Source organism: Petaurus breviceps, unplaced genomic scaffold (assembly GCF_028583685.1).
Source record: "Petaurus breviceps papuanus isolate PSGF00001 unplaced genomic scaffold, PetGlider_PUasm1.0 90510, whole genome shotgun sequence".
Taxonomy (NCBI): domain Eukaryota; kingdom Metazoa; phylum Chordata; class Mammalia; order Diprotodontia; family Petauridae; genus Petaurus; species Petaurus breviceps.
In genome coordinates this window covers 1,506,249-1,518,590 of record NW_027187267.1, presented here as the reverse complement: position 1 = coordinate 1,518,590, position 12,342 = coordinate 1,506,249, and the positions used below count along the sequence as shown (strand labels likewise).

General features: G+C 39.2%; 1 protein-coding gene across 1 annotated transcript; it reads left to right on the top strand.

The window, feature by feature from the left end:
- Window positions 1–8,491: 8,491 nt before the first annotated feature.
- Window positions 8,492–9,436, top strand: LOC138141914 (olfactory receptor 10T2-like). Its single transcript, XM_069062806.1, has one exon. The coding sequence runs from the start codon at window positions 8,492–8,494 to the stop codon at window positions 9,434–9,436; it is 945 nt and encodes a 314-aa protein (XP_068918907.1).
- Window positions 9,437–12,342: the final 2,906 nt, after the last annotated feature.

Here is a 12,342-nt window from a genome sequence, read left to right as displayed (position 1 = left end):
TAAGTATGTGAGATGGAAGAAGGTCAGAAAACATGATTTCTAAGTACCCTTTCAGTAATAATGTTCTATTACCTTCTTATGAATAGGAGGAACCTCAGAAACTATTTCGTTTACCCCATACCTCAGTAGAAACCCCCATCTATAATAGGTATCTAGATGGTGATCTAGATGGGTAAAGGCCTGGTGTCAGAAAATCCTGAGTTCAAATCCAGTCTCAGATGTTTACTAGCTGCTCAACCCTAGGCAACCTTACCTCACTTAACTTCTACTGACCTTAGTTTCATGATCAGGAAAATGGGGATAATAATACCACCTACCTGCCAGAGTTATTATGAAAATAAAATGAGAAAATGTTTGTAAAGTGTTTTGCAAACTTTAAAGTGAGCTATAGATAGATAGATATAGATAGATATACAAACAAACATATATGTATTACACACATATACATATATGTGTATACTATATATGTATGTATCTGTGCATTCCTGTGTACATGTATGTATTCATATATGTGTGTGTGCCTGACTCCTGAATTAGTACTTTACCCACTGCATATGTGTACATATGTAGTATATATGCATATATATACTTCTATATGTATATACATATATAGTATATTTACACATGTGTGTATTTGTTGTGTATATATTATCTATTATAGGCTACTATTGTTATTATTATTACAATTAATGAGTGTTCATCCAATTCACTCTCAAAACCCTCTGGGGAAGGAAAATTCTCTGGTTCTTAAGGCAACTCTACCATTGCTGAATATCTTATATTCCTCCCCATTGCTCCAAGTTCTCCCACTCTGAGGCCAAGAACAATTGTAATCCCTCTACTGCATGACAGTCCTTCAAATATTTAAATACATTTATTCCATCTACTCTTGAGTCTTCTCTTCTCCAACTTACCGAGATATGACATGGTTTTGAGTTTCCTTGTCATCATGATGCTCTAGTTTCAAATATTTCAATGAATCTATATTCTTGTGTATATAAGACTGGTAAAAACCTATCCATGCCTTCTTATCCTGTTCAGTTCTTGCCCATGTTGCTCCATAAATGCCCACACAGAGTACCTACCCAACATGCTGAAAGATTTCCTCTAGTTATTTTTTTTTTACATTTTAAGGGTGCCAAAAAGGAAACTGGGCTACCTATCTTTGAATCCATGACCAGCCTGACTCCTTTCCCATCATTCATTTCCTCAGTGATATCTTTTATATCTCTTCTTGAGCCTAGATTATAACTATGAATATACTTCAGCCTACTGATGACCACCCTGTGTCTTTCCATTGCCTTTTGGGTTAACCCACAACATCAATTCCATAGTATTCTAAGATATGCCACTGTAGAGCATCAATGGAAGAATACTTTTATTTAAAAAGGGACCTTTGTACTGGTGAGCAGTATGGAGTTGTTAAGAGTTTTGTGCAATTTCCCAAAAGTAATCCATCTGCTCTCTTCCTCCCATTCAATTTTATGCCAAACTCATTGTTCATCTAGGCTTAGAGTGTTAGACTCAGACTTGGAAACACCTGAATTCAAATCTTGCCTCTGACACTCAGTAGTTTTGTGACCATGGGCAAATCATTTAACTTCTCTGAATCTCAGTTTCTTTATTTGCAATATAGAATTAAAATATATAGTACCTATTTCACAGAGTATTTATGAGGATAAAAAAATACAACATGTAATAAGCTTTGTAATATATGCCACCATATAAATGTCATATAATCATCATCATCATCATCTTATGTACATATCCCAATTGCAATATTATTCTAACTCAATGGATTGGCCAATCCATTGCATGCTACCATCTAAACAATAGGCATTATCATCCATCTAACTTTTTCCTGATTTGTAGGCCAATCTCTTTTGAATAATCATGGATCTCATTGTCATGTTCTGGAGTTTGACATATTCAGCATAATATTGGGTATAGATAATAGCTCTGGAGGACTTCATAATCCATGGGGAAACTCTCTTCCATTTGGACCTAAACAAAGCATTCTTCAGGACTGTGGAGAACACCTTTGGTGAGCATATGTTTTTAATGCTTCAATTAATTAAGGAATAGAGCATCATTGACCAGAATTGTTTCAGTGCTTGCATTTATTAAGAAATATTGTATGATCTTTATATAAATGAGAGGTCACTTGGAGGAGACGTTTTTTTAAAACAATTGGGGTTAAGTAACTTACTCAAGGTTACACAGCCAGTTATTTTGTGTGGGTGCCAAATATCTGAGGCCAGAGCCGATCCTGGGTCTCCTGATGCCGAGGCCGGCGCTCTTACTCACTGTGCCACCTGGCCGCCCCTTGGAGGAGAATTTTAAAGCTTGGTTTTGCTCTCCTACAAAGTTAAATGCTTCTTCTTTGCCAAAATATACTTTATTTCACAAAAAATCATTTATGTGCAGTCAGATATAAAGATGTCTCCTTGTGACTTCTGCGCACGTATTTTCTCAATTCAAGATTAGAGCACAAAAGTTGGGTCACAATGCCAGAGGTGCTCTGCTCATGGCAGGATCAGGGAGAGGATTGTCACTAGGAAGTAGAAACACTTGAATGGTAGAAGGACAACACTACATCTATAGGCCAAGAGCACTGATCCACCACCTGTGTCGGCTCCAATTGAGGGAGTTTGGGGGTTAAGTCTGGTACTTACCCCAGACCTATACGTATGGGTAGACTAGCAGCCTTGGCATTTGTTTTGAGTAAAGTAACAACTGATCCTGATTCATCATTGCTTATGGTTTTCTTCCTTCTTCACAAGTCCATTTTACCCTATTCGTTTTCCCTTCCAAGGAATTCTCCCCCTCTTGCCCAACAAGTTCCATCCCACAATTGTAAGTGTTTAGGTTAAATAGAGTCCAGTTATTCTGGAACCTCAGAAAAAGTATATGTCATCTGACTCACAAGGCAGAGGCCCTTTAAACTCTGGCCTCTCTTTTCCACAGAATCCAGTCATTCTCCCTCAGAACTAGTTAGGATGCTGACTTTAAAACTTAAAGGCTGACCAAAGCCTTATGGTTAGCTAGACAGCTATTTTACAGATGAGAAAACTGAAATAAACAGGGTTAAGTGACTGACCCAGAGTCACATAGCTAGTAAGTGTCTAAGACTGGATTTGAATTCAGGAAGATAAGCCTTCCTGACTCCCAAGGCCTAGCCCTCTATCCACTTCCCCACCTTGCCACCTACTGGGAACTTGGGATAGAGCCAAAATAAGGAGGAAGGGAAATGCCTAGTACTACAGCGCCCAAATCATGTCTTTCTGTGTTAACCAGCCAGAAGGATACCTGCAGCTAAACAAAGCTAAGTGGAAGGAAAACTAGCCATGCCAACATCCAACTGTGCCAGTGTTCCCTTCTGATCATTCCCCTGCCAGGTCAATTTGGCAGAGTGCACAGCCTAGAACACAGCCCTCCAGTCTCCATTCTGTTTCCCCTCTTCTCCTTGCCATTGTTTTTCCCCTCTACTACTATTTCCTCCAGGTCCCAAAGTACTGTGAAGTTGTGAGGGAACCCTAGATTGGAGTGCAAACACCAAGCAGAGTAGCTGGACCATCCGCTCCTCAAAAAAAAATGTCAATTCCCTGTCACTCCAAAGGAAGAATATCCTTGTTTGGATGAGAATTCAGAAGGAACTATTCCCTCATAATGTGTTCTCACCCCAAATGGACAGAGGCTGCCAGTATTGGGTACTTTTTCATGAGAATCACTGATTGTGAGAATAAACAGTATTTTCTTGCACCTGTGCTGGATTTGAAAAGACCCTTTTTTGTTGTTGGTCTCAATCAAATTTCCATCTAATGGCAGCAGAGGGGAGTGGGGAAGAGGCAGGAGGGAAAGGGACTTGGGTGCTAGCTAAAGCTTTCTGAATCTGAATCTGTCTTCTAAGTCTGAAGCCCAGACTCCACTACTGTTTCTTTTCTTGGATCTGTATGGAACAGTGACTATAAATTAGTAAATTAGGGGGAAATGATAAGTGGACAGGAAATGAGCTCCAGGACACCACACTAGGCTGGGCTGCACTGGTCTAAGCAGGGGAAGGCCCAGCTTCAAGACTGAAAGGCAGACAAACCACCTTAACAAGTCATGTGTTACTCCCCTCTCTTGCCTTCCCTCCTCCCAAACCCCCTTGACCATGCCCTCCCTCCTGGTATCCCCATTGACTCTTCTGGGCAACATCCTCTGGGAGTTTCAGTCTTCGCCTTCTATCTACAGCAAACTGCCCCAGTGGAAATGTCCTTCAGTTTTTGCCAAAGAACTATGCTCTAAGCTCTCCTGTGTCAGTACCTTGGGATTGACCCTAGGCACTGGATGAAAATGGTCCCTGGTATCAGGATGCCAAGAAGGTTGCAAGCAACAGCCTGCTTCCACTCTGGGGTCTGAGAGACTTTGGTTCTTGACATTGGTCGGATGCTGTGGGGGCACCAGGGAGATGTGGTGCTACTCCATTCTGGGATGAGGTGGAGGAGGCCTAGGCCCTCAAGTTCCCCTGTGTGTCTGTCTCTGTTTCAGAGGAACAGTCAGTGTATCTCCTGCACCTTCAGGGGAATTGTCCTGAAAGCCAGTCTCAGTGTGGCAGAGGCTTTCAGTCTTCAGTGACTGGATGGAGATAAGTGCAGAGGAGATACACTAGGCTGGGCTCCAGGCAGGGCCACAAGCACCCAGAATACTCAGGTAGACTTTCCCATTTTGTAGAAGTTGGGGTTATTGCCCGATGTCATGAGGTTTACCCCTGGTGGGTGAATAGGATAATCTTAGTCATGTCAAGGGGATTGGGCATGACAAACATTCCTAGCAGAAGTTCCTCATAAATGGACATGATGTATCGCTTGATCCACAGCTGGCACTGCTGGTGATCTCTGGCCCAGTCCGAGCTCAGCGTCAGCTCCCAGAAGGCCAAGTGACTGAGCAGTGTGGTCAGGCTGTCACCCAGCCTGCCAATAACACCTGCTGCTGCGGCTACTGCCAAGGTCTGTGCCAGCTCTGGGTCTCCACACCCTCAGACCCTGCAGTCACTTCCTCCTCAAGTGCTTTTTTAAAAAATCAGCTTGGGGTGGCTGGTTGGCACAGTGAATAGAGCACCAGCCCTGGAGTCAGGAGGACCTGAGTTCAAATCCGACCTTCGACACTTAACACAAAAACTAGTAATGTGACCTTGGGCAAGTCACTTAACCCTAAATTGCCCTCCAAAAAGCAAAAAAATCAGCTAACAATAAACACAGTAGGATCTCTTTTGTTTTCACTTTTTAGTCACCTGTGTAACTGTAATGATGTGGTCTCCTGTATAAAATTGTTTACAAAAACCTGCCTGTTCTCTCCCCATATATTCATCAAGTATACCCTGAATATGTATAGTCATCATTTCCATAAAGATTTGATAAAGATGAAAAGGAAGCACATAAGTTGGTAGTTAATGATATTTTCTTGGTCTCCTTTTGTGGATACAAATATCTCCCATAATTTCTCCATTCTTTTGACATCCCCTCCATGAGATACTGTTAAAAGAAATCCCTCCATGCTTTAAAGATTGTGTCAAAGCTAACCTGTATTTGCTCAATGTCCATTTGTTGTTGTTTTCAGTCACCCTTCCCAATTTCATATTCCAAAATATCATTTGTTTCTATTCTTCACACAGGGCTTTCAAGTTCATAGACCTAAGTATCATTTTACTTTTGTCACATAGAACTTTCAGAACTAAGGTGCTGAAGTACAAATGAAAGGGTGCCTCCGTCATTGATTATAAAACAGATTGCTATGGAAATGTTGACACAAATATGTTCTCTTTTATATCTATGAATTGTCCTCCTGCCAGTTTCTTCAATGAATGCTCTTGGAATATTTCAGCCCATTTGGATCTCACGCCAAGCTTCCTTTAGTCTTGTCACTTCCACTGCTTGCCAAAGACTTTCCAAAAATGTAGTGCCCACAAGTGAAAAAAGTGCTCTAGATGCTGTCTGACCTGGGCGGGGTACAAGGAACTCTGGTGGTCCTCATTCTATGCAGTGTTTCTCTTCCTGCAGCCAGAGCCTCTCTTCAAATAGATCTCTTGAGCTATCATGTCACACTTCCAAGTCATTTTGAGTTTATCAACCACCAAAACTTTAAGTTTCTTTTCACGTGGACTTTTGTCTGGCTATGGTTCCTTCAGGAGGGGCTAAATAACACAGTGGACAGAGCACCATACCTGCAGTCAGGAAGACCTGAGTTCAAACCCAGGCTCAGAAACTTACTAGCTGTGTGACCCTGAGCAAGTCACAACTCTATTTGTCTCCATTTCCTCATCTATAAAATGAGCTACTACCAAAAAAGTAGTAAACCTCTGTAGTATCTTTGCCCAGAATTCCCCAAAGCCATCACAAAGAGTTGAATCTGACCAAACAACTAAAATGTCTCCTGCAACTTGTACCTTTTCGTTACACACACACATACACACACACACACACACTGTTTCATATTTTAAAGTCATTACATTTTATCCTATCAAATTTAGTACTTAATTATAGCTGTCAAGATCTCTTAGGATCCCATTTCTGTCCTCCAAAGTATTTAGCTATCCCTATTTCTTTTAGCTTATATTATCTACATAACTGATAAACATTCTACCTCTGCCTCCATTTAATTCACTGATTAAAAGACTTAACAAAAGAATTAAAGCCAGACTACAGGAGTATTTCATTTGTGACCCCTTCAGGTTGATTATAAACTATTAATTAGCACTCTTTCAGCCCAATCCAGTTCTGCCTAATTGTGAATTGTCATCCAATCCATATGTCTTCAAACTTGTCCACAATGATTTCATGAAATACTTTGTCAAATACCTCCTGAAATCTAGCTTAACTATGTCTGTCATTCCTCTGCTCTGCCAGTATAGTAACTTTGTCAAAAAAGGAAATTAGGTTAGGATGGTATGATATGTTCTTGACAACCCTATCCTGAATTATAGTAGACACCACTTTACTTTCTAAGTGTCCACAAACTATTTTGTAAGGATAAATCCTATTTGCTATGAAATGAAATAAAGTTTCAAGTCTATAGTTTAAAGAAACAACCTTTTTCCCCTTTCTGATTTGCTCAGCTCTGATCCTAAAGTACCATTTCCATTTTCCTTGATTTTATCAAGATCATTGATATTGGCTCCATAATCACATCTTGAATTTATTTTTCTTCAGTGCCCTGGTAACTAGTTCATTGAGACCTGAAGACTTTAATTCATTTACAAGGACTAGGTGTTCTCTTATTATCTCCACACATATCATGAGTTCCGACTCCCTTTTACCACTTTTTTTTCAAAGATTATTTCCATGGCAGAAAACCCAAGAGTAAAGTAAAAGCTGAGTGATTTAGCTTTTTTTATTATCTTCATTATCATTGTTTCATCCTCTCCTAGCAATGCCTTCCCTTTCATCTTTGATCCTTTTCTTGTCCTGAATGTGAAGACATTTTTGTTGTTCTTAGATTTAATTACAATCTCAACTCATTGTGAGTTTCTTACAAATCTGCTACTCCTTTGCATTCTTCCTCCATTTAATTCACTGATTAAAAGACTTTAACAAAAGAATTAAAGCCAGACTACAGGAGTATTTCATTTGTGACTCCTTCAGGTTGTTTATAATCTATTAATTAGCACTCTTTCAGCCCAATACAGTTCTGCCTGATTGTGAATTGTTCTTTCCATCTTCTGTGTGTGGTATTTTTTATTGAATTGAACCTATGAACCTATGTTTATCCAAATATAGGGTATGCTTTCCCCACCTCTCCAATTTCAGTTATATAAAATCTGAGTACAACCTATACTTGATACTATTTTTGCCACATATACTTATTTTCTGTTTCAAAAGATATAAGTTTAAGGGTAGCCTATATTCAAAGTTGTTACTCAGATTTTTTTTTTTAGTCATGTCCAACTCTTCATGACCTCATTTGGGGCTTTCTTTGCAAAGATATTGATGTGGTTTGCCATTTCCTTCTCCAGATAAGGAAACTGAGACAAACTCAGTTAAGTGAATTGCCCAAGGTCACACAGCTGGTAAGTATCTGAGGCCAAATTTGAATTCAGGAAGTAAATTTTCTTGATTAAGGCCCAGCACTTGATTGACTGCATCACCTAGCTTCCCTAGGCCTATATTAAAAAAAAAAAGTCACAAATTTACACATAAGAAAAAGGAAGGGAAAAGACATGTTGAAGAGACAAAAAGAAATTTTGGGGGGGTTAATCAAAGTTTCGAGTCATTCTTGCTACAATTTGCTCTAAGAGTAATCAATACTAAGGATGGGAAAACAATTAACATTTACTTGGTCGACTTTATTGAAATCACATAACAGAGGAAGGAGCAAATACACAAAGGATTTTGGATCAAGGACAAAGAGATAAATCAGATTTATTTGGGGCATGTCCCTTTTACAAAAACTCTAACCAACTCTTGTGAATTCTTCCTACTTCTAGGTCATTCCAGCTTCTCTTCTGTGACCAATGAAGAGACAGAACCAGAGTATGATCACTGAATTCATCCTCGTGGGCTTCTCGAGTCTGGGAGACCTGCAGATTCTGCTCTTCATCATCTTCCTGCTGGTCTACCTGACCACCTTAATGGCCAATTTCACTATCATGACTGTCATTCGCCTGGATCGCACCCTCCATACTCCAATGTACTTCTTTCTCTTCATCCTTTCATGCTCTGAGACCTGCTACACCTTGGTCATCATCCCCAAGATGCTGACAAACCTGCTCTCTACTGACAAGACCATTTCTTTCTCTGGTTGTGCAGCCCAGCTCTACTTTTTTGTAGGCTTGGCTTGTACCAATTGCTTTCTGATTGCTGTGATGGGTTATGACCGCTATGTTGCCATCTGCAACCCTCTCAACTACATGCTCATCGTCAGCCAAGCAACTTGCATCCAGTTGGTGTTGGCCTCTGCCCTCTGTGGTTTCATGATCTCCGTGGTTGTCAACATCCTCGTGTTCAGTCTACCTTTCTGTGCATCAAACCGGATCAACCACTTCTTCTGTGACATCTCTCCTGTAATCAAGCTGGGCTGCACTGACACAAATATGAAAGAGATGGTCATCTTCTTCCTCAGTATTTTGGTATTATTGGTCCCCTTTGTGCTGATATTCATTTCCTATGTCTTCATTGTCTCCACCATCCTCAAGATCTCCTCAGTGGAGGGGCAACGAAAGGCATTTGCCACCTGCATCTCCCACCTCACCGTGGTCATAGTCCATTATGGTTGTGCTTCTTTCATATACCTGCGCCCTACATCCCTCTATTCCTCTGACAAGGACCGATTAGTGGCGGTGACCTACACTGTGATAACTCCGATGCTCAACCCCCTTGTCTACACTCTGAGGAACAAGGAAGTAAAAACAGCCCTAATGAAAGTCCTAAGCAGATACTCATTTCCCAAAAGCATATAAATAAATGATGAAGACTCAGGCTATATGGAACATGTGGTAGTCTACAATCCTACAAGTAGAAATCTGCCCCACTTCTTTATGATCTCTCAAAAAGTAGATTCCATGGTCTTCTACTGGATCTTTTGGTTGTGCCCACCAGGAATTATTAGGCTCAGAGTTCTGAGTTTTCACACCCTTAAAGTAAAGAATAGGATGAACTTTCTAACAATTTCTTCTTTTAAAAAATGGAATGGGTGACCTTCTGAAACAATGAAATCCTCATCACTGAAAGTGCCTATTTGTTATTAAGTCATTTTTCAGTTGTGCATGACTCTTTGTGATCCTATTTGGGGCTTTCTTGGCAAAGATACTGTAGTGGTTTGCCATTTCCTTCTCTAGAGCATTTTACAGATGAGGAAACTGAGACAAATGGGATTAAGTGACTTACCTAGGATCACACAACTAGTAAGTGTCTGAAGCCAGATTTGAACTCAGGAATATGAGTCTTTCTGACTCCAGACTTGGCATTCTATCCACTCTACCACCTAGCTGCCCCTGCACCACCTAACTGCCCCAACAGGTACTAAATAAGTCAGGGATATTAAAGAGGAAATTTTTGCATATGGCAAAAGATTGGACTAGATAATCTCTAAAGTTGTTTTCAACTCTAAGATTCTATGAGTCTAGGCTCTTTACAGAGTTATAGCTCAAATGATCTATTGACCTCCAGGGCATCCCTGTTCAAGAGATGATCTTAAAAAGGCATTAGACTAGGAGTCAGGAGACTCCTAAGCCACTTTGTACCATGGACAACATTTTCTCACTGTTTCTATGCCTCAATTTCAATACTTATATTGCTTGTCCCACAGATGGCTAAAAGACTCAAACAGTGGAATGTGTGTAGAAAACATTTTAACTCCCAAAATGCTAAACAAAGGTGAGTTATTATCTGGTGGAAGCATTTATGAATAGCTGGATGTTCATATATAAAATTATTAAAGTATTCCTTCATAATTATTTTGGAATTTCATATGATATAAAAACTACATTCATTTCTGAGAAAAGAAAAATGGAATATGCTTAGCAAATTAGTAAGAGAGGAAAGCTAAAGAAGAGAGACTGAATATCACTAGCCTGGTCAACTGTTTTATGTGAAAATTTTTATATTGTTTCCAATTATATAAAAAACAATTTTGACCATTGCTTTTTCTTTAATTTTGTGCTCCAAATTCTTTCCCTCCCTCTTACCCTTCCCCCCTCCTTGAGTAGGCAAGCAATTTGATATAGGTTATGTATGTGCAGTGACACAAAACATATTTCCAAATTAGTCATGTTATAAAAGAAAACAGATCCAAAAAAAAAGAAAAATTTTTTTAATTTACTTCAATCTGCATTTATACTCCATCAGTTCTCTCTCTGGAAGCTGGTAGCATTTTTCACAATAATTCTTTGGAAATTGTCACGGATCATTATATTGCTGAGAATAGCTAAGTCATTCATAGCTGAACATTGTACAGTATTGCTGTTACTGTGTACACAGTTCTCCTGGTTCTACTCACTTCATTTTGCACCAGTTCATGTAAGTCCTTCCAGCTTTTTTTTCCTGAAAGCATCCTGCCCATCATTTTCCATAGCACAATAGTATTCCATCCCATTTATATAAGGAAACTTGTTTAGCCATTCCCCTATTGATGGGCATTCCCTCAATTTCCAATTCTTTGCTGTCACAAAAAGAGCTACTATAAATATTTTTGTACATACAGGTTCTTTTCCTTTTTCATTTTTTTCTCTTTTTGGGATACAGAACTTCTAGTGGCATTGCTGGATCAAAGGGTACACATAGCTGTTATAGCCTTTTGGGCATAGTTCCAAATTGCTCTCCAGAATGGCTGGATCAGTTCACAACTCCACCAATAGTACCTTAAGTCTCCCAATTTTTCCACATCCCCTCCAACATTTGTCATTTTCCTAAATGTGAGGTGATACCTCAGAATAGTTTTAATTTACATTTCTCTATTCAATGATGATTTAGATTTTTTTTCATTTGACTTTGACAGCTGTTGATAGATTTTCATAGCTTTGATTCATTCTTTTGAAAACTGCCTGTTCATATCCTTTGACCATGTATCAATTGGGGAATGAATTTTATTCTTACAAATTTGACTTGGTTCTCTACATAGTTGAGAAATTAGACCTTTATCAGAGAAATTTATTGTAAAAAAAAATTCCCAGTTTTCTGCTTTTCTTCTAATCTTAGCTACATTTGGTTTTGTTTGTGTAAAAACCCTTTCATTTAATATAATCAAAATTTTCCATTTTTCATCCTACAATTCTCTCTGTCTCTTGTTTGGTCATAAGTTCTTCCCTTTTCAACAGATTTGGCACAGCCTGACCAATTTCAAGAGATGCCATGGAAGGAGCTCTAGGTTCAGAGCCAGATGACCTGGGTTCCAATTTTTGTATGTGGGAACTCAAGTCCAAATACAATAAGCATTGCATCCCTTCTCCTTCATCAGCATCATCAATGTTAATATAGTTGCCAAATGACCCCTGTATTTCCTTTCAATGAATACTTAACTTGACTTTACAACTTAGCTCTGCTTTCACATAGGAGCCTGTCTGAGACCAGAAAGGTAGAATTCCATGGAACCACTTTTTACTAACAGGTTGTTTCAAAAATAACTCATTTGACTGAATTCAAAAACTCTGTTTTAAGATGTGTTTTGTGTCAACACAGTACCTAGGCAAAAGTGAATATTTCAAGTAATTTTTTTTCACTTGGAAGGAAAATAAAATATGCCTACACAATGCTAAACGACTGGTTTACTAGATTGTTTAATATTTGTCCGTTCATTTGGATGTAATGCTGCTGCCTACAGGGTAGTCAGTCAGCAAGAATTTAAGTGCCTCCTCTGTGCCAGAGACTA